The following is a 23,293-nucleotide window of genomic DNA, read 5'->3' as shown; positions in this document are numbered from 1 at the left end:
TATAAATAAATAATAATAATAAATTAGTAATAAAATAAATAATATAAATAGACAATAAAATAAACAAAAAAAATTTACATTAAAAATTAAAAAGTACTAAAACCAAGAATATTACCTTAAAAATATTTTAAATTCAATAATTTTAAATTTAAAATATATATTTTTTAATATAAAATTCAGATTCAAATATATATATTTTCCATATAATTTTGTCTATTCAACACATATATTTTGCCATAAAAATTCTCCTAAGCTGAGCACTTTTTCTCGCTATTTTTTGTGTTGTTCCAACCAACCATTGCATCGAGTGGTTGTTCCTGCCTGTGGTCAAGTGGGGCATCCTGGGCATCCTGGGTATCCTGGGAACATCGACCACCGTCGACCGCAATCTGTGCGAGCCGCAGTTAGACATTCCCCCGGGGTTTTGTTCCTGGGACCCCTTCAATATTTATGCTTTGGGGATGTAAACAAAAGTGTCGCCTACAAAAAAAATCAAAGAAAATAAACGAGAGGAAAATGGAAATGGCTATGGCACAATGGGTGTTGCCATAGGTAATATGCTAATGCCACGATATTGCAGCAAATAGTTGGTGGGTCTCTTGAAGGCCTTAAAAGTGAACAAAAAACTTGACAGAAAATAAATCAAATTTAATGTATATAAAAATATATCTTAAATGTCGGATAATTCCTGGAAACTTCATTACAAATTCCATTTCCAGCTTCTGTATGAAATACAAACCTTTGCCTAATGTATCTCCCTCCCTTCCCTTAATAATAAATATTAATATCATATTTTTTTCATTGTATTTTATTAGTATTTTGTTTTTTTTTCAATTTTTTCAAAGGGATTTTCGATTTGAGCTTTGGATTAAAATTGTTAATTGTAAATTACATTAAATTGTCCGTTCAATAATTAAAGAATTTTTGTATTTGATTTGCGAGTTTTGATTTTATTAGTATTTATTTTGTATTTTGTATTATTTTTGTATTTATTTTAAATTTATTTTTGCTCTGCGACAGCAGCAATAATTGAGCAAATATTTCCTAATTAAATCAATTTATTCATATTACACGATGCTACTCGGGGATTTGAAAAGAAGAAGAGGGGGTGAAGGAAGGGGAAAGCAACAGGAGAGAGAGGGAGGGGGAGGTGGAGGTGGAGAGAATATATATATATTTATAAGGATTTATAAGGAAGGGTCAGTCCCAAAACACATTTACAGAGGCTTCTTCAATGATATGTCTTGAAATTTATATATGTATATATGCAATCGTGTTCAGTTATTTTTAGGGATATGTGCAAGAGTCTGAACTGGTAGGCTATCGTTATCGTTATCGATTACAAGCTAAAAGTAGTTTGTAGTGACTTAAGAAAGGTAGAGAGATCGCGAGCAATTCGAAGTCGAGAGTTAATTAATTAATTAATGTTAAGTTTTATTTAATAAATATATATAATAAATATATTTTTATATATATACCATATATCGATGTAAAGTAAATCGTTTATCGGTTAAGTATTGATATTCGATTAATCAATAGGTTATTTATATATATTTATTTATTCGTATTTTGTTGTATTTAGCTGTGTGCGTTTTGTGTCAATTTATTGAATTTGTTTTGGCTAATGCTCTTGGTCAATCGATATCCTATCGATTAACTATGGCTTAGTAATCGAATTAAAATATGTTGGCTAATTGTTTAACTTTTGAGATGAGTCGATAATCAAATATTTGTGGCATACCTCACCGATTGCTTGATTATTGATGATCATTGAGAGTGATTCACATTATTGCAGCATCGATTGACGTCGTCGTTATCGTCGACTAATCATCGATAATTTGTTAATTTTGTTTATTGTTTAGATTGATTAGATATCGGATTATTCACAGACAAAAAACCGAAGACCATCTCAATCGTAGGTGAGAGATATGGCCGACTTTGGTGTGGGCAGCGGCGATGTGGTATTCTCCTCCTCGTCATCGTTCTCCTGCGAGTCCTCTGGCTCGCCCAAAGCATGGACAAACTCGTAGAAATCGATGCGTCCATCGCCATCCACATCCACCTCCTTGATCATGTCCTCAACTTTGAGATATAAAATTAAAGCTAATTCAAGGAGGGGGAAAATAACTATTTCTCCACTTACTGTCCTCCTCGTCAAGGTCCTCGCCGAGGCACTGCAGCACCGCTCGCAAATCGGAGGCCGTTATATACCCCCGATTATGCTTGTCAAACACCCGGAAGGCATCCCGCAGTTCCCGCTCCTCTTGATCAGCAGAGGACAACCCCGACTTGTCCTCGTACGTCATGTTGGACAGAATGTCCACGAATTCCTCAAAGCTAACGTTGCCATCGCCTTGAAGGGAATTGAAAAAAATTTGTTTCCAATATATCTAAAGTAGCTTATGGCAGCACTCACCATCCACATCAATCTCCTGCAGCATTTCCTGCAGCTCCTCCACCCTGGCAAACTGTCCCAAAGATCGCATCACTGTGCCCAGCTCCTCCTTGGTGATGCAACCATCACCGTCCTTGTCAAAGAGCCGAAAGGCCTCACGAAACTCTCGCATTTGTCCCTTGGAAATGCAGCGTCGCTTATCCTGCGACTGGTCACTGGTCTCCATTGGATATTGACCCTCATGGCCCAGCTCTAGATCCTCCGAGGCATAGGAGATCTGGCGGCTTTTCGTCTTGCTACGCCTACTCCGGACACTTAAGGCGCTTTGAACGGGCGGACGGCGGCGGCGGCGTTCTTCTGTCCTCGAGGACTGCTCGTAGTCGTCGTAGGACTCCTCCTCCTCCTCGCCCTCTTCATCAGCACCGTCTCCCAAATCCTCCTCCTCCTCCTCATCATCGTAGTCATCTTCGTCTTCGCCTTCGTCCTCCTTCTGCTCCTCCTGCTCCTCCTCTGGTCCCAGTTCCTTGAGATTTCTTTGGGCATAGCTAACCCGCGTGCTTCTCTTTGTGCCGCCCTCGCAAGAGCTGGAATCGGTATCCGCATCCACATCCTTGGCAGCTCTTCGTTGTGATGTTGATGATGATGATGATGATGACTTGGTTGGTCGCCTCGTCATTGTTTCTTTCTTGCGCGGCCTCTGCCTTTGTCGGCGCTGCTGTGTCAATTGTGGTGATATTGCCTGTTCCCCGGTTAGTAATCCAGCCTCTAGGTCCTGGCCAGCTCCTGGCTGGGTGGCCATCACCTGGTGGCCATCGCCCTCCAGCGGCTGATCAGTGGAGCCAGCCGTTTGCTCCTCGTCGGGTTCATCGCCACTCACTGCCGCGTTTCTCGTCTGAGATGAAGATAGAAGATATAAGAGGGATGAATAAATTAAGGAAATAAATAAATTAATTAGGGAAATAATTAAATAAATTAGTAAACAATCTAATAACTAATTAAAGGTTATTAAAGAACCCCCCTGGTCTCATCCTCTTCCTCGAAATTACATCTCAAGAAACTCCTCTTGGTGAAAATACCCATAAAAAGCCAGCAATTAATGCTTGCCTATTTAATTATTTAAATAAAAAACAAGAGCTGCTCAAACCACTTAACTTGCTACGCCTCCATTTCCTTCAGGCACACCTCATTCCGCCGCCGCCTCCCCTTTCTTTTACTCACCATTAGCTGGCGGAACTCGCGGGCAATTGTTGAACCAGTTAAAAATTTATTAACTGCCGTGAAAAGCCGTTTTCCTTCCAATGTGACGGCCTTCCTCCCGCTTCAGCGGTTTCAGCGGCAAAGAATCCTCCTCCTCCTCCTCCCTCCTCCTGCTCCTGGCTACGCGTCCACCTCTTCCTCCACCTCCTTGTGCTCGTCTTCTTTTTGTCCTCCTCTTTTGTGGCACTGCACTCGCTGTGTGACCTCGACGCTTCCAGGATATGCAAATTCCGTATCGAAAGGGGGTTGGGTGCTCTGCTGGGGGGGAAGAGCAATATGTTAATTAAGCAATTACGTATTGAATGCAATGTGCCACGCCCCCAAAAAGGAAGGCGGCACTCATTTGCATAGCGGACACGTCCGCAAATTCGCCACCAACGAGACAACGTGACCGAAGCTAAAGCCTCATCCCAGAGCCAGGTTAAGCACCGCTGACTGAATGGTATAATCAGTCTAATAATCCATTTGATTGGCACACACACACACACACACACACAATGGATTCAATTGATGTCAGCCACGAGCAGGGGAAAAATAAAGCGAAATAAAGCCGGAATAAATACACAAAAGCTCCCTTGGAAAATCAAACAAACACAAACAATGTTGGCTCGTTGATGCCATTTAATATGTCAAGTGTCCCAAAAGGGAATACATTGCTTTAAATTCCCTTGAAAATACAAATATATAATATATGTCCAGGATATACATATAAATGAAATATGTAATATACATCAAGGATATATAAATTCAAATCAAATATGGGTACAAAAAATTAATTTTTAACTTAGCCAAAAACTTATTAAATTTAATTCGGTAAACGATTTTTTTTATTTATTTTTTTTTATATTTATTTCTTTTGTATTTAGTTTTTTATATTTATTTTTTTTTATATTTATTTTTTTTTTATTAATTTTTTATATTTCTATTTTTTATATTTATTTTTTTTTATATATATATTTTTTTTTATATTTATTTTTTTTATATTTATTTTTTTTATATTTATATTTATTTTTTTTTATATATATATATTTTTTTTATATACATATATATATTTTTTTTATATTTATTTTTTTTTTATATTAATTTTTTTTATATTTAAAAATTTTATATATTAGTGGTGTATGACTTTACTCATACACACATAAAATGTGTTTCAAATACAGAAAATATGATATATGTACAGTTATTTCGTATTGCAACGAAGAATTTCCCCTCCCATATATATTATTATTTTTAATTATCAACCTACTTAACTACTAAACACTTAAAATAATCCAAGAAACATTTAAAACACAGCTCTTAAATATTGCAATAAATGCAATCATTTTCTTTTGCTTTTTTGTTTTTGTTCGAATTAAACCCCATTTGGCGGCGGTTTTTGCAAAATTTAAATAATGGTAGCAGCAGCAGCTCGGTAAATAAAAGAGCCAAGAGGCAAAGAGCCAAAGGAGCTTAATGACGGCCAGCGAGTGGGAGATGAGGGAAATCCGATTATCGCTGTGGCCAGGAAAGGACATCACCGGACAGCCGAGGGAGTCTGCCTTTCCCTCGTCGGCTTTAAAATTGCATTTCGATGTCCTGTGTGTGTGTGTGTCGGTGGGTTTTCTCTTCTCTTCCTTTTTTTTTTTGGAAAATTTTCACTGGCAAAAAAGGAAGAAGGAGATGAAGGAGAAAACGAGCGGAAGGATGTGAAAGGATGTGGATCGCAGCCACCACATGCGGGTGCAGCAGCAGCAGCAAAAAAAAAAAAAACCGCAGTGAAAATTCATCCAAAAAGGAAGTGCCAAGGCGAGAACATAAGGACACCCCAGGTGGCAGACCAAGGACGAAGCTGTGGCTGTGGCATTTTTTTTTTTTCGTTTTTGTGTAAATTTAAGACCGATCATTCTTCATACTTTAAAATCCTTCCAAGGATTGCATACGTACGCAGATTTAATAAACATTTCACGTTGAACTTGTCCATTAAGCCAAGCGAACAATGCCCATCAAATTGCAATAGAAGAGTAACAAGAGCAGGAAGTAACTCCTATGGCGCTCAGGAAATAGGGAGCTGAGGACCAGGAGGCAGGAGCACAATGAAGCCAAACATTTGCATACAAGAAGATGATCTCCCTCATCATCTGCAGCAGAATGAACCCAGGACATCATCCCATCAGTCCATTCCACGTCAGCGGTTTATCGTTCTAGGTGTCATTCCAATTTTCTTAGAAGCCAGTAGAGGAAAAGCGTGAGGAAAATGAGGGTAAGACATTACCAAAAAAAAAATTTTACAAAATAAATAGAGAGGAAAGTCAGGAATTTTGTTTGTTTTTCTTAAAACAAAATTTTTTTTAAATATATTATCCACTAAAATAAATATCTAAAATTATGTTTTATCTTCTCTAAATAATTTTCCTCCTTTTCACATAATTTTCCTAGGGTAAGGAAATTTTAGAAAAGAAAATAGAGAGGAAAACCATGAGTTTTTAAACCAACTCAGCTTGCTTTTCTTGAATTAAATATTTTTAAAATATTTTATCCACTAAAAGAAATATTTAAAATATTGCTAAATCTTCTCTTGATAAATTTTCTTCCCTTTCGATATTTTTCTCGATTGTTTTCTGTGTAGATTTCCGTTTTCTATTCCCCAACATCTCATCTCTCTTTCGCTTTTCCATTGGAGACGCGTGCAAAGTTTCTGACATGAAATAAATGAAGACGCAACTTTCCCACAGCTACTACTACTACACTCTTCACTTTTCTTTCCCTGACTTTCCCTAATTTTCGTTGATTTTCCACCAGCAGCGCATGGCTCTGCATAACTTTATTGGGAGTCAGTTTCTGTATTAGTTTTGTCGCCAAAAAGGGAAGCCACAGGATATCGTGAGGAAGCACTGAAGTAATCAATGTTTCGATAAAATAAAGTAAATTTAATGTTGAAACTTTTTAATAGACTTGGACAAAGCCTTTCCCAAACTCCTGAAAAGCCAAGGAAAATGTAAAAAAAAATGTGAGGAAAAAGTGGAGTCGAGAGAAAGTAAAGTGGAGCCGCTTAATTAGTACTGGAAAAGTTTTGGGCATTTCAGTTAAAAGAAGGTTCTCCAAAAGCCTCAATAACATAAACATTTTCAAATTAGGCTTTCAATTATTTATTTTTAAAGCTTATTTGAAACCAAGAAGGGCGATAAGACCCCGCCCTTGACCATTTTGTGGCAAAATATTTAAGCATCTGGCGAAGGCGGTCGCCCCAAAAAGCGGAAAAGCGAAAACACAAACCGCAAAATGTTTTCAGCGGCGCGCATTTTATTGTTTAATTTGAATTGCTGTTCTGCTGGGTGGAAAGAGGAGGTGGGTGCTTTTTCCCGGGCTTTTCCGGGTAATAACCGCGTGACCGCAGCAGTGCTGTAAATGGATTACAATGCCCGGCCACGCCCCCATGCAATCAATTAAGGCGAGGCAAAAAGTAAATAACATTTTACGCTCTCAAAAAAAAATAATAAAAATATTGCCTCTGCAGTTGGTGTCCTCCTCTGGAAAATTGTCATACGCGGCGTATGCGTTATATTTGCATGCCAATGAATGGATGGTGTGGGCGTGCACTTGGAGAAAAATTAAGTGAAATTACATTTTATTTCTAAAAATATTTGCGAAGAAATTAGAAATTTGTATTATTCGTTTTTAGAAACTTTAATTTTAATAAATAAATAAATAATTTTAAAAATTAATTAATTAATAAATAATGAAATAATGAAAACCATAACTAATGAAATAAAAAATAAATAAATAATTAAAAAAATAATTTAAAAAATAATTAAATAATTAAATAATTAAATAAATCAAAATATATGAGAAATATAGATTTTTAGGTATAAAAATCATTTATCTTTATATAAACATTAATAAATAAATAATTTTATTTAAATAAAATATTAATTAAAATTAATTATTTATTTATTAATTAATAAATTATTTAGAAATCAATCTCATGTTTAAACATGAATTTATGTAGAATTAAGCTTATTTTCCTTTACTTTTGTTTTCTCTCTCTGTACACATGTATACAAGTTGTGTGTTCTTTTTGTATGGGTGTGTGTGTGTGTGTGACTGTGTCCATGTGCGTGTGTGAAAACGCTGGCACACACACAAAACAAAATTCGTACATAAAAGCGGCAACAAAAACTTTACGCATAAATCAAACAAAAGCAAACAAAACAAAGAGGAGTGCGGAAGCTGCCTCTTTCCTGTTGCCCCTACTTCCTCTTGTCCTCTCCCTCTCTCTTTCTCTTTCTGTTTCTCCCACTCCCACTCCCACTCTTTCTCTTTCTATTCCTTTGCTTTTTGTGCATTTCTCCACTGCACGTAAATATTTCGTGGGCAATAAAAAATTTAACAACACAAACACAGGGCCGAAAAAGCAAACACAAAGCAATTGCACAAAGGTGGGTGGTGAAGGAGCGAAAGAGAGTTTAGAAATGTGAAAGGAGATAAAGAGGGAGCGTATAAAGAGAAGAAAGTAGAGGAGAAGAGGAGGAGAACAGAAGGAGAGAGCAGAGCAGAGCCTTAGCACAGAAAATATCACAAAATCAAAGTTAGAGAGCATACACTTGTAAAAATATTTTTTTATATTTAAGATTTTCCTTTAAGAATATTTTTTTTACTAAGAAAAATTAAATGAAAGCTTTTTTTTATATATTTTTATATTTTGTTATATTTTGTTATATTTTTTATATATTTTTTATATATTTTTTATATATTTTTTATATATTTTTTATATATTTTTTATATATTTTTTATATATTTTTTATATATTTTTTATATATTTTTTATATTTTTTTATATATTTTTTATATATTTTTTAATATTATTTAATATTTGTTTTTTTTTTGTTTTATATTTTTTTATATTTTTCTATTTTTTTTTTATTTTTTTTAAATATTTTTTTTAATATATATTTTTGTTGTCTATTGTTTTGTACATATTTATATATATTTCTTTATTTTTTTATACTTTTAAAATATTTTTTTATATTTTTTTTATACTTTTAAAATATTTTTTTTTTATATTTTTTTATATTTTTTTAATATTTTGTTATATTATTTTTATGTTATATTACCTAATTAATTTTACTCTAAAAGCAACTTCATTTTTTAGAATTATCAAAAAATTACCTGTGAATTTAGAAACTATGTTCAATGCTGGATTTTTTGGATCGCATTTTTATCATTTGTCGCTTACCCCTTAACCTTAACCGTTATCCCTTAGATAATTTAAAACGCCACCACATGGGCCGCTTCTCCGCTAGTTCTGTGTGAAAAAAAGAGCAGCAGCCGCCGCCAAAGTGTGCACTGAATGAATATGCATGATAATCAAGTGGCGACGTTGCGGGACGGCCTTCCGTCCTCCCTCTTTCCCCCTTCCTACTTCTGGCACACATATACACCCACGCCACCCTCTTTCGCTTTGGCAGACAAAGTGCATAAAACGTAGCACACTTTCCAGGGCCAGCGACTGTGTTGGCAACAAGAGTGTTGCATTTGGAATTATTTGGCCATCGCTAATTGCAACATTTTGGGTAATTTAAGGTGTATGTGGGAGGGTAGAAAGTGTTTCTTTGTGGTAGTTTACTTAGTTACTTGTTAAGAATCAAATCCAAAATCCCTTTAAAAAATGTTTCAACTTAAAAATAAATTTACACAGAATTTGGTTTCCCAAAATATAACTATTAAAATAAATTACGCCTTTTTAAGACTTACTTTTCAGTTTAAATTTAAATTAATTCAAAAATATAAATATTTAAATATTTACAAATTTTAAAGGCTTTTCGCACGGCCAACCAATTGTTATTTAAAATTATACCCAAACTCCACACTTCACAGTCCCAAAATGGATACCCCAAAATGCGTCCTGTGCACACACAGTCATAAGTGTGTGTGCACTTTCCTTTGTCTAGTTCGTTAGTCACAGAAAACGAGGAGAATGGCCCGCATTCTCCATTTGGCCAAGCCTGCTTGTGACATTTGCATACGACTTAAACGCTTGCCTGGATGCGTGTTTCCTCGATGGCTTCCTTCCGAAAATTGCTGAGGAATTGCATTTAACTTCCGCTTGACTTGCAGCCGCAATTGGCCAAAAGCCCCATCCATGTCCTTCAGAGCCTCTCCTCCTTTTGACCAGTGTCCATGGAGGAGAACTTGCCAACTTGCAAAACTTTGCCCCGAAAGAAAATGCCAACGGGAAACGGAAATTGATTCAAGAGAGTGTGAGAGAGAGAGAGAGAGAGTGAGAACTTTGGTATACGCAAACAATTAGCCAAAAGAGGCGAGATTCACCACGCCACGCCCTCCTCCCCGTTTTGGAAGTTTTGCCCGCCGCAGCTGCTCCAGAAACTTGGCCTTTGTGGCGGGCCAAGTGGCAGAGCAAGTGCATTCCATTCCTCATGGAATTGCTTCGATTGGCGCTACTTTCCGGCTTTATTTCCACTTGGATTACATTTATTTTTTTTTCCTTTTTTTGTTAATTAAACTTCAATCATTATATGCTTAAAGGCAATCATGCTACATTTTTTATTGTTCAGTTGAAGTCATACATATATATTGGGGGCATATATCATGCGTGTTGGGATTTTTTTGGAATTTCTGAATTACTTTAACAAATTTCACAATTTCATTTGAAGCATAGAAAAAGTATTTAAAGAAATTTTTATGAACATTTTAGAACAAGTTAAAATATATATAAAAAAAAAACTTACGATCCAAAATTTGTAGTAAAAAAATTGAAGTACAAAAACTTGAGAAAAAACAAAACTTAAAAACATTTTCGTGACACAACAGTGACTTCAAGACTTCAAGACATATTTAAACAAAAACTAAAAAAAAATTACTTTTTTGGCACAACGCTGGGAGTTCTCTTCAACGGGCAAACTTAAATCGTATTCTTAAATCTCTTTGGAATGTACGGAGATCTTCTTTCGGTCAGGAATTCAGCAAATTAGCTTAAAGATATCCCATAATAAGCTCCAAAGCCATAAGGCGACTCTTGACAAGGACATGAAATAAGGAAATAATAATAAGAAATAATAATAGTAAATTAAAGAAATTAAATAAATATATAAATAATAAAAATAATAACAAAAAATTAAAAACAAAAATAATAATAAATGTAAATGTAATAAAATGTGAAAGGAAAATGTCAACTTAAAGCCAATACTATTGGATTTGTATAGAAAGGTTATACCAATAATATTGTATAAATATTTATAGATAATATAAGCTACAAGATGCGTAAAGCCACACACAACTCGAAGAGATTCCAAGCTCTCCCTATTAATTAATTAATTTTTGTGAGCTAAAAACGCGTGTCGTTACGTTACCCATCTTATCCATTACATTGTCTTTCTCTCAAGGAAAAAATGCTAAAAAGATCCTCATCCTCATCCTCATCCCCATCCCCTTATCATCACCCTGGTTGCAACTTACAATGTTGGAATGAACAATACGCATAATCTCATAACTGGGATTAACTGGAGGCTGATAGTTAACCATCAGATTCACCTCCTCGTCGGTATCAGGATCATCTACGTTTTCCGTATCATACAGGAAACCGTCATAGATATAATCAATGCCCTCCGCCTCGAGGGTAAAAGGATCCGGATGGATAATACCATTAATGGCAGCATCATCAGTGTTTTTGCGGTTTTCAAAGGAATTTTGTGAATCTTCCGAATCCGTGACACTTGCTCCTTCATAATCTGATTCGGTAAAACCCACAACATCAACATCGGCAGCCTCATCATCATTGTAGCCTATGGGCTCTGGATAATATTGTTTTTTTCCCTTTGAAAGTGATTCTGGTGATGGCTCTAGGAGCAATTCTTCTTGCTTTATGCGCAATTTTGGTATCTTTAGTCCGGATGTTTTTGACTTTAGGAAATACTGTTTCTGCAGTTGCCGAGACATAGGTTTAAAATTATAGTGGTGGTCTAAATGCGGAAACTTGTTCTTTTCGGGAGCAGGTTTACGTGCAGATTTACGAGCAGGTTTGGAAGCAGGTTTAGGAGCAGGTCTAGGAACAGGTTTACGAGCAGGTTTAGAAGCAGGTTTACAAGCAGGTTGAGGAGCAGGTTTGCGAGCAGGGTTATCCATAGGTTTATCCGCAGGTTTAGCCGCAGGTTTAGCCGCAGGTTTACGAGCAGATTTACGAACAGGTTTATCCGTACGTTTATTCCCAAGTTTATCTCCAGGTTTATCTGTAGGTTTATCCGTAGGTTTATCCGTAGGTTTATCCCCAGGTTTATCCGTACGTTTTTCCCCAGGTTTATCTGTAGGTTTATCCGTAGGTTTATCCCCAGGTTTATCCGTACTTTTTTCCTCAAGTTTATCTGTAGGTTTATTCACAGGTTTAGCCGCAGGATTCAAGGATACATCATAAGGAGGCCTTAATGGTGGCATGCTATCGAACGCGGCTTTGAGTTCGTAAAAAATCCTTGGGGGCAAACTATAAGTAGCCATCCTAGAAACAATACAAAACGATAAGGAATGAAAAATAAATGGGATAAATAATAAATGGGATAAATAATAAATGGGATAAATAAAAAGGATAAATAAATGGTTAAAAATAGGGTTGTAAGGGAATGGAAATAAGGTTCTAAATTAGGTTCAAAATAATTTTAGATGTGGGAATAAGGTTATTTGTTAAGGACAGTAAAAAGGGTTAAATAAGATTCAAAATAGGGTTATACAACTGATTTCAGATAAGGTTCTAAATAAGGTTCTAAAAACTGTTCTAAAAATTATTCTAAACAAGGTTAAAAATAAGGTTAAAAATAAGGTTGAAAATAAGGTAGAATATAAGCTTAGATGTGGGAATAAGGGCAGTCAAAGGGGTTAACGAAACCATAACCGAGCAAATCAACTCTTTGGGACACACACACTCTTTTGGGGGGCCTTCATTTATCACAAATTACTTGGGGAATCAGCTAAACGGCGCCAGCAGATGACAAATTAAGTGTGGCAGGTCCTGACAACCATCAGCATACACACACACACACACACACACACGTGCCAGCAGGACAACTTAAAGTGTTTACAAAGACAAAAACAAAATAAACAAAAATAAAAAAGAAAACTCAAGGGAACCTAAATGAACAAGAAGGTTGAAATAAAATAAACCAAAAATGTGAGATACTCTTTTATTAAAAACTAAAATTACCTACAATTTTTTCTAGTTAAATCTCTGAAATATTGAAATATAATTTTAGATATTAAATATATATAAAACTTAGTAAGTAAGAACTTTAAACTTGAACATAGAAAAAAAGTAAAATACCCACTGAGAAAGAGAAATGCAGGAGGACCTCGACTGGCGCAAGGAAAACAAGCCAAAAAGGACCCAAATTTTCGGTTCTCTCCTCATGCATATGCATATGTATGTATATGGAAATGTATGGTGGCAGGCAGGACAACGTCCTTCGTCCTTGGCCTCCTCCTGCTCCTCCTCCTTGTTCGCGCTTTGCAATTTAGATGTTTATACCCCGCCGTTGTTGCCTCTCGTTTGTTGGTTTTACTGTTGCTTTCAGAGGACCCGTCTGCCTTTTTCATTTTTTTTTTGGACAGGACACAACAGACAGACAAAGCGTTCTCCTTAAGCCTTTTATTCAGTAACCCCCCGTCCCTATCTCTCTCTCTCCCTCTATTTTTTTTTTTTTTGGCAACGTCACCGGCCTCGACACTTAACCCTCTGCTGGCTAAATTTACATTTCGTTCGCTTCATCTATTTTACGTATTCATCGCGCACATTTACATGCGTTTTATTATCTTCCCTTCGTCCTGGCTGGCAACTTGTTATTTGTTGTGTTACATATTCAAAGGATTTGCCATCTTTTTTTGTATCCCCTTTCTGGTTTTTTCTTTTTTCCAAGTGGATTTTCTGCCAGACGTCTCTGTGGGTCCTTCGCGTGCTCTACACAAGTGTATAGCTATAGCTTATTTTAATATCAACATATTTATGATGTGTTTGAGCACCAAGAAGGCAAGTGAGTGTCTCTGTGTGTGTGTGTTTGTGTGTGTGTGTGGCACTCACTTGAAACCCTTAATCGCTGTGACAGCAAGCAGATGGGAGGAAAAATTATTACAACTCCCCTAGCTCAGCTGCAGGACTCGCAGGATCTCTAGAGTTGGTAAATATTTGTGGAGAGAGTTACTTGAGGGTTTTAAATAACACAAAAAAAAAAAAATACATTAAAAAATTATTTTTAAATTGAAAATATTATATTTGTAGAGAGCTTCTTGAGGATCTTAAATAACACAACAAAATTCATTCAAAAAATTGTTCCTTTTTCTAATAAATTATTTTATTTAAAAAACTATCTCTGTCACTGTCTGAGCCAGGTGTCAGGCCCAACAACAGGTGGAGCAGGACAGGGACATGGCACCCATTCCTTATGCATGTAAATCTCCAAATCCCCAAGTGCAGGCACTTGGCCTGCTGCCTTTTCCTTCCCTCTTCTCTGATAAATTATAAACAAGAAATCTCCATTTCCACGAGCCAAATGGCTGACAACTTCTGACTTGACTTTCGCCCCCCGCCCGACACCCAAACAACACGCAGGAGAGAGGAGATCCCAGAGAGAGATGCGGATGCGAATGACTGACTGGCTGACTGATGAGCAGCTCGAACTGGGTAACACCTGACAGACAGGAGACAGGACAGACTTTGGGGGCGAGACAGACAGACAGACAGAGAGTGTGTAAGGAAATTGGCAACAGGCCCATTAGGAGGAGGTCATAGCCAATCCACTGTCACATCATCAACTTCGACCTCAACGAGGGCAGGCCAATTAATTCGTGCTCGCCTCAAAATTAACAAGGATGCGAGAGCCTGATGATGGGGATTTTCCATGGACAAACACACACACACACACAAACGAGGGGCTTTGGGTTTCCGGATTTGGATTTTGGGGCTTTTGCTGATGCAGCTGCTGGCTGGATGGCTGGTTCGATTAGGATAAGGGGTGGGGTGGGTTGAATTGGTTGGAGAATGGAAATTTATGCTGCACGATAAATAATCGGTTGTTTGGCAAATTGCTCTGAAATTTCACAGCAAATTTGGGAAACCACTTATGGTTGATAAGGCTCAGACAATCGATACTCTTATGAGCAGCGATAACCATAAACGATTACGGGTAAGAAGGTGTGCTTAGGCCTCATGAAGATTAAAAGCCAATTACTGACTATACTCATGAATTATATATCAGATATTTTGTTGGGGGCTTTTAATAGCCTTGCAATTTCTCTCGAATAATAATCGATAATTATTAAGATAGCTTATAAGCTATCTAAGTTATTTTAAAGTCTGGCTATTCTCATGTACATATACTGCATATATTAGTGTGATTTTTAATATCTATACTCCCATTACTAAGCTAATTTCTCATACGATTAATAATCGATAATTATTAGGAAATTTTATAAATTAAGTAAGTTATAGTATTAAAGCTTGGTTGTAAATATTCTATAAATATCCAAGTAGTCTTTGTACTCGTATTTTCTCTAGATTAATAATCAATAATTAATTCGAAATATTACAAGTTTTACAATTTACAATCGATAATTAAGAAGAAATGTTATTACATTACATAAGTTCTCTTAAAGCCTACCATTCCCTGGTCCAAATTCAATTTCCTTGGCCAGTAGTGGCTCCTCCTTCATTGAAGCTAATTAAGGAAAGATACAGTCTCCTGGCTCTCCTATCCTTTTTGAGAACCGACCTCAGGCCTGGCTAATGGTATAAGATAAGACCCCCACCTACTCCTTCTCCTCCTCCTCCTCCTCCTCCTCTTCAATTTACCCCACTTCTCTCATCGCCTGCCTTTGGGGGTAACCACTTGGATTACACTTTGCCGAAAAATATGTTTTGCTTTTGTGCTTTTGCCCCGCTCTTTGCTGCTTTCACTTCAGCTTGTGCTACTACTGTTTCTGCTTTTGCTACTGCTCCTCCTACTGCTGCTGCTGCTCCTCCTCCTCCTACTGCTCCTGCTGATCCTTCTGCTGCCTTTCGCTTTCTGCATTTCTTTGTCGCCGTCGGTTATTGTTGCCAGTTTCCCAAACAATGCAGTCCCCGAAAAGGACAACATGAAACATGGCGAGACCTTGTGGGCGGCGGCAAGTGGAAGGGCGACGGCGGTGATACATGAATAAGGACAAGCAAGGCCAAAGGCAAGCGATGTCGCTACAGCAGCCACCCCAATCCCCCATTCACCGCCCCGGATACTTGTCATTGTGGTGCACTTTTTTCCTCTCCTCTCTTTACTTTTTTTTTATTTTTTGTGAGCTATCCTCCACTCGGAAGCCGCTCACCTGAACGCCGGGACAGGAAATGGGTAACAGCTTATTGCATAACCCACAAGCGGGCCAATGTCGCCTGGCCGGGATTAGGCCAGTCCACAGAAGCCCCGAAAGCCAGGAGAGCCAGCAGCTAGGAGTGCACTGAGGAGAAGTTCTAAAATTGTGAGGTTTATTCTTGGATACTTTGGGTATTTCTTGAGAAATAATGGGAAATTTTAATGATAAAATAATATTTAAAAAATATTTATTTTAAAGTAGATCTAGCCTTTATCCTTAGGAACTGTATTTCTGATTAAACTTTCTTTAAAAACCCTTTTTTCATATTCAAAAATTAATCAGATTTTCCCAGCACAAAGCAGAAGTTTTCTGTGTTTCCCTTGAAGGTACTTAAGTGCAATCCCCTCATTTATTTCTCTCAGTGTGCCCTCCGCTTATATATTGCCATTCAATCTACACTAAAAGTGTGTGTGTGTGTGTGTGTGTGTGTGTGCTTGTGAGCATTTTATGTTGGCTTCATTGCGGAATTCTTCGGCTAAGACTTGCTTTCGACTCAATCAAGTTGATAACTGAGGCACCAGAGGCACCATAAGGAACCAAAAAGGGGCCCCAAGGAAGGACGAAGACGTAACGGGGAAAAGTTCCTGCTGCATTGGCAAACTTTTTAGCACCAAAAGATTTTCGCAAACTGCAAATTTTTCCACTTTGCTGCCTTTGCTCACTTGCGAGTCATTCAAGTAAAATATGCCATATATTCATCAGGACACACATAGCACACACAGCACACACATCAGGATACGCACAGTGTGTACACACCCTCACTAGCAGCTGACAAGTTGTAACATGATCCAATTCATTAAATGAAAATTATATTTTATGATTTAAATTGCATTTTCCCTTTAGCCAGGCCAAGGCGGCACAGCGACTGCATAGGATACATATATATCTATCTATGTATGTATATATCTGTGTGGCTGTTAGTTCAAGCTCACACACTGTGCAAAGTACACTTTTAAAAAATTTTTTTAATTTATTAAGAGATATAAGGAAGGTAGCCCTTCCCTGTCTCAAATCATAAAAAACCCCCCAAGAATATCTAAAATATTCACTTTCTTTAAATAAATATTTTTAGATATTTTAATCGGTAATTTTTTTAATAAAAAAAAAACCATAACTAAGCCAAAAAAACATTAATATCAATGTAGAAAGCGATTCTGTGCTAGTTTTTTCAAGATTAACAAATCTGCGTACTGAATTTTAAATTTTAAGAAATCTAAATTTTTGACTTTTTTTTTGGAATTATAACAAATTTTAAACCCTTAAAAAATCGAAAAAAAAATGGTAACATATTTTTTTCTTCCGGAAATAGCTAGATCGACTTGGTTTTTTGTGCTGATCAAGAATATATATGATTTATAGGGTCGGAAACGACTCCTTCACGGATTAAAATCATAAAACCCCTCAATAATATTTAAAATATTCACTTTTTATACCCTTGCAGGGTATTATAATTTCAGTCAGAAGTTTGCAACGCAGTGAAGGAGACGTTTCCGACCCTATAAAGTATATATATTCTTGATCAGCATCAACAACCGAGTCGATCTAGCCATGTCCGTCTGTCCGTCTGTCCGTCCGTCTGTCCGTCTGTCCGTCTGTCCGTTTCTACGCAAACTAGTCCCTCAGTTTTAAAGCTATCTGAATGAAACTTTGCATATAGTCTTCTATATGCTCTCACTGCTATATATGTCGGAACGGGCCGGATCGGACGACTATATCATATAGCTGCCATACAAATGTCCGATAAATTTTTAGAAAAAAAATTATAACTTTGCTTTTTTTCAATATTTTTGCACCATTTTTTAGATATGGCCATTTTATATTATTTCTGAATTTTGGTAAAAATTTTATGAAAATCGGACGACTATATGATATAGCTGCCATAGGAACGATCGGGAAATTAATAGGAAAAAAATTATAGCTTCGTTGTTTTTCAACGTATTTGTATCTACCCTGAGATATAGGCTTTTTTTATTGTTCTAGAGTTTTGGTATAAATTTCATAAAAATCGGACAACTATATCATATAGCTGCCATATAAACCGATCGGTAGATGTATACAAAATGTAAAGCTGGGAATGCAAAACTGTAACTGTCAAACTGTAAACATAATAAGTATAGGTAAAATGTAATGAAATAATATCTGCAAGGGTATACAAACTTCGGCGTGCCGAAGTTAGCTTCCTTTCTTGTTTTTAAATGAGAATTTTATATATTTTTGGGGTATCTAAAAAAAACACTTCCTAAATTTATTTCAAGTGTAGCCCCAACTTAGAGCCCTTTCACAGCCCTGGAAGCTGTAGGGCAATGAATCATCGGGGGGAATCTGGCGAAGAGGGAGCATTTCTTGGTCTCCTGGGAGTTGCTTTAACATTTCTTTAATTTTGTGTATTTTTGGGGACGCTGAGGAAATTTGAGAGCCGCAGGACTCCACAACAACCCTTTTTTCTTCCAACTCCCAAACATAATTTAGCGGAAATTCAGTTTTTGGTGTTTTTTTAAGACCGCGTAAAGTCAATGCGGAAGCAGCCGAAATAAGGAAAGAATAAAGAAATGAAAAGCCGGAAAAGGAAACTGAAAAGTGGGAAAAGGAAAAAGGAGCAACGAGTGTGTGTGCTGGCGACGAAAAACAATTTCATCTTGTTAAGCTTGCAGTGGGGAGTATGTGTGTGTCAAGGAATTTAAATTGAGCGCATTCAGCTGGAGATGCAGCCTCCCACCACCCCCTCGTGGGAAACGTGAAAATTCCCACACATTCTGGTTTCCTTCAGCTTTTCCTCCTCCCCCCCTTTGCCAGGCTTGGCGGCAATAATAATCTCCGGTGATCGTTTTGTTCCCGGGGCCAATCATTTGTCATCTTTCGCCTCACTTGATTAATGCTTTGCCCAAAAACCAGGACCAGGACCAGGATACGGCAAATGTATCCTTGTATCTACCTCTCTACTATTCCTGTACATTTTGCTGTATTCTCTTTTGTGTAATTGCTTTCGAGCAGCGAAACTATTTCCGTTCCGGTGACAACTCTCTATTTCGCCCGCCATTTCTCTAATTGCTTCCGCTTGCGTTGGTCAAATGCAAATTGCATTCGCAGGACTCGCAGGGAGTCTGCTCTTTCCCTTCCTCCTCTTTCCACCCAGTTAATCGCTTAACTTTGGCGTCAACATTGCTACACTCCAAATTATATAAGCCCTGACAAATGTCGCCTCTCCTAGCCAGCACTCCACTGGTAACATTCTCTCCTCTCCTCCTCCTCTCTCCTGTACTGTACTGTACTGCGTTTGTCCTTCGCCTCCTGGCTCCTGGCTCCTTCTGTGTCGACCCCAAAAAAGCAGGCTACACATTTTGACAGACTGACAGCTGGGGCCAGCGTGGGCGGAAAACAGGGCATGGCAGGGGCATGAGACTAAGACCAAGACTATAAGGCTAAGACGGGGTCCAGAAGCCAAACGAAAAGTAAGCGGTTGAGATGAGCAAGTGAAATTTAAAGAAAATTGGGTTATAAAAATGAATAAATTAAAAAATATAGTACAGGGAGTATTTTTAAAAAAAATCATAGTTATTTATAAATTTTCTTTATTTACATATTGCGACTAGGTTTAAGTTATTTATATTTTAAAACCAAAAACTGGTTTAGAAGTTTAAGGGGAGCTAGCTAATAGCTTCTAGCTTAAGTAGAGATAGTTCTTTTATTAGAATTAATATTGGAAATATTTTTAAGATTATTTTTAGTATGATTCTTATTATTGTATTTATTATATTTATCATATTTTTTATATTTTTTTAATAGTTTATTAGAATNATATTTTTATTATAATTGTTATGATTATTTTTATTATGATTATAATTATTCTCATTATTATTTTTATAATTATTCTCAGTTATTTTTTTTAAATAATAATTATTACTTTTTTTTTATATTATTATCATAATTTTTTTTTTAACAATTATTTTTTTGTTTATATTATTATTTTTATTATTATTTTTTTTTTTCAATATATATATATTTTTTTTAAATAATTCTCATTATTATTTTTATAATTATTCTCATCATTTTTTTTTTAATAATTATTCTCATTTGTATTATTCCTATTATTATGTTCCTGTCCACTTGTGACATCCCCCTTGGTCCGTGACTCACAGCTCTCAGCTCCAGTGGCTCACTTTGGCTTTGGCTCAAAGTGGCAACGTCCTGACCCTGCAATTAACGCAACAAGATTTGACCCTCTTCTCTGGCTCTCTTTCTCTCAGTTCGCTGATTGTATTTGGTGTAATTTTTAATTAGCTGCTTTGCTCCACACCCCATGACCCCCTCTCTTACAATAATTTCCTTCTATTTTTTTGTTCCCTCTTCCGCTTTGAAGCGGGCTAATTGCCTGGCTCTGTCCGCTTTTTATTGCCAGGACCAGAGGGACATCAGCCATCGACATGTGGCTAGGACATGGAGATGAAGAGGGAGAACAGCGAGATTTTTAATTTAATAAAACTCGCCACACTCCCGTAATTGACCAAAGGCGACTCTCAATGATGAAGAGGGCGTGGCCGTGTCAATATTTCATATGTGGCGGCATGTGCCCCGGAGCTATATACGATTTATCTCCATTTCCGGCGATTTTGCCAGGACTCTACCAACTTGCCCGCATGCCAATACATTCCATATTTGCATTTCGGGTTTTTCGGGGGCCTTCTGCTACGGGGGACTCGTGTCTGTCGTTGGTTTTATACCCGTTGAAATATCGCCCCTAACATTTGAGCTTGATTAAATTTGAATATCTGAATATGCATGGCCACAGGGCGAATTGGAAAATGGTGGGAAAAATGACAAACATTGCAGGAAAATTCGATCGCAAAAAAGTAAAGTAATATAAACAGGAAAATTGAGATTTAATAAAGTTAAAAAATAAAAACAAATGCAATTAATATGGATTTAAAAATAACCCTAAAGCTTTAATTGTTTGAATCACATTTTTCCCTGAATACAGTAAATAGTGTTGCCGGAAAATTGTTCAAGTGTTGCTTTTCCCCCCAAGCTAATTCCCTCAATTTTAGTTGGAAAAGTTCCTCCGCTGCGTTCTGGTAAATAACAAGTCGCTTAATCCGACTTAAACCAATTAAACAACTTTTTAATCCAATGGCATCCCCTCTGCCGGCTTAAGTTCAACTTTTTTAACAGAATTTATGAAATTGTGTTCATTATTTTGCATGAAGCCCGAATATAAAGAGTATTTTTTAACCAAAAATATGCATATTTGGGTTAGGTTTATATTTTAAGTGAAATATTTATTTTTAAATGTTTTTAAAATAAAAATGTATGCTTCTTAATTGTATAAATCGTACATATTTATTTTTTATAATTTTATTAACTTTTAGTTTTCTGATTTTAAATTTATACAACTAATGTGGTACAGCTGCTTTTATAACTTATTTATATAAATATTAAAAAATGTACTTAAAAAAAAATATATTATACCAGTAGGTCGTAATCCTTCTGTCTCACTCACACATTTAAAAAAAAAGGACACACATACACTACGAAATAGGCACAAGCAAACTTAAAAAAAAAAAACATTACTAATATTTTTTTTAATTCTTTTTCGTAAATTGTGACAAGCAAGTATTTCTAATAAACATTAAATCGGCTTCCACTTTTAAAAATTTTCTTGTTCAATTTGCGCAATATAAATAAACATTTCTTACGAGATGTTAAGTCTGTCCAAATGCTGTTGAATTGGTCCGTGTGGAGCTGTCGTCATTTCTTAAAGATTTAAATTATAATTTCTTAAAAATGTAGATCTCTTCACACAAATAGCACCGAGTCGTATAATTCAAATGTTTTCTCTCCAAAAAGCTGCCACAAAATGATGGCCAAAAAGCGGAGTCTAACTCCGTTTCTTCCATTTTCTTTGAATTCGCCAAAGTTGCAGCTAGTGCCCTCTCGCTCACTCCTGCACACACACACACTCGATTCTTCTTTTCGTTTTCTTTGATTCTCCTTTGGCCGCATGTTTGCATTTTTTCGAAAAATACTTCCCTCTCACTCGCTCTTGCAGTTATTCAAGCGTGTGGCAATACACACACACCTACAATGCATTTTTACACATACAATGGAGTCAAAATATAGTGCGAAAAATTGGAGAAACAATAAAATACGACAAAAATCACTTAAACCATTTTTTCTTGTGATGGAAACGCAAGTTCCTAAAAAAGTTATCCAAGAAAAGCGCACTGATCTCTTCTAGATCAGAGTTTTTGTCACCAATTTGACAGAAAATTAAGATTTGTACCACAGAAGCAAACGGAAAGGGGGCACAGAGGAGAAGGAGATTAAAGAGGCAAGTGTCTCCTCTCTTTGTTTTTTCGAATTCTTTTTAGTGGCTGTTTGTTTCATTTTTTCTGCTTTGCCTCTTGCTTCTCCGCGACATTGCCACTTATTTACGTTCCACAAATTGCAAAAAACAGAGAAATATAAAAAAAATAACATTTCCAATGGTGCTTTCCACGAAAAGCGCAGCGCAGAGATCTCCGATCGAATGTTTTCTCACCAAGGAACCCTAAAACGAAGCCTTTTCGCCACAAAATCAAGCCGAATGGGTAACAAAAGGGGGACGGATAAAAAATAAGATAAAGTAGTTTACTTGGTTTATTTGTTTTTCTTTTGTTTTTGAATTCTTTCGATTGCAGAATGCCGCAATTTGCCGCTATTTCGGCGCGTTCTTTCCATTCGCTCCCTCCTTCATTCCTTAGACGTGTGTGTGTGGCACACACAAACACTGGCAAAACAATCAAAAACACAGACACGCACTCGGGCAGCGTCACACCTACTCCACACGCACTACACTCGAAAAAAAAAGAATCTCTTTAGTCTAGCTTACGTGCAATTCGCTGCTTGCAGGTCGTAACACGCACACTGGGCGGGCAGAAGCGGATACGTGATAGCACGTGTTTTTTAGCTCCAACTTTTTCCGCGACGAACCGTACCGACCGACGTTCAACAGTAAAATCTGAATGAATGAAAATGAATCCTGCATCCTTAGCCAGTGATGTCATTTTCGTCTGACCAAAAAAAGCTGAAAAAAGCTAAGAAAAGGCTGATTTTTTAAAAATAATTTTAAATTTAAATTCAAAAATATTAAAAAAAATCACATATGTAAAAAAAATATTATATAAATATATAATGAAATACTTTTAATTTAATTTTAAAAAATTAAGTTAAATTTTCTAAAAAAGCTGTTTTTTAAATTTTGCCCGCAATCTCACTTAAGAGTAAGCTT

The 23,293-nt window shown here is 36.4% G+C and overlaps 2 protein-coding genes across 3 annotated transcripts; both read right to left on the bottom strand.

The window, feature by feature from the left end:
* Positions 1 to 943: 943 nt before the first annotated feature.
* Positions 944 to 3,776, bottom strand: LOC108079982 (uncharacterized). The gene is made up of 4 exons (XM_017174552.3): positions 3,614 to 3,776; positions 2,417 to 3,287; positions 2,144 to 2,353; positions 944 to 2,082 (listed from the first exon to the last, which is right to left on the bottom strand). The coding sequence occupies exons 1-4, from the start codon at positions 3,614 to 3,616 to the stop codon at positions 1,910 to 1,912; spliced, it is 1,257 nt and encodes a 418-aa protein (XP_017030041.1). The 5' UTR covers positions 3,617 to 3,776; the 3' UTR covers positions 944 to 1,909.
* Positions 3,777 to 10,190: 6,414 nt separating this feature from the next.
* Positions 10,191 to 23,015, bottom strand: LOC138929258 (anti-sigma-I factor RsgI2). 2 transcript variants are annotated; one of them, XM_070288619.1, is made up of 3 exons: positions 22,895 to 23,015; positions 11,107 to 12,139; positions 10,191 to 10,665 (listed from the first exon to the last, which is right to left on the bottom strand). In XM_070288619.1, exons 2-3 carry the CDS (start codon positions 12,136 to 12,138, stop codon positions 10,624 to 10,626), a joined length of 1,074 nt encoding a protein of 357 aa, XP_070144720.1. In that variant the 5' UTR covers position 12,139; positions 22,895 to 23,015; the 3' UTR covers positions 10,191 to 10,623. The 2 variants fall into 2 exon arrangements, with proteins under 2 accessions (XP_070144720.1, XP_070144719.1); XM_070288618.1 differs by lacking the exon at positions 22,895 to 23,015 and adding an exon at positions 21,720 to 21,860.
* Positions 23,016 to 23,293: the final 278 nt, after the last annotated feature.

This window comes from Drosophila kikkawai, chromosome X, assembly GCF_030179895.1.
Source record: "Drosophila kikkawai strain 14028-0561.14 chromosome X, DkikHiC1v2, whole genome shotgun sequence".
NCBI classification, from domain to species: Eukaryota; Metazoa; Arthropoda; class Insecta; order Diptera; family Drosophilidae; genus Drosophila; species Drosophila kikkawai.
The sequence above is the reverse complement of the archived record's forward strand: the minus strand, read 5'-3'. Positions and strand labels throughout refer to the sequence as shown.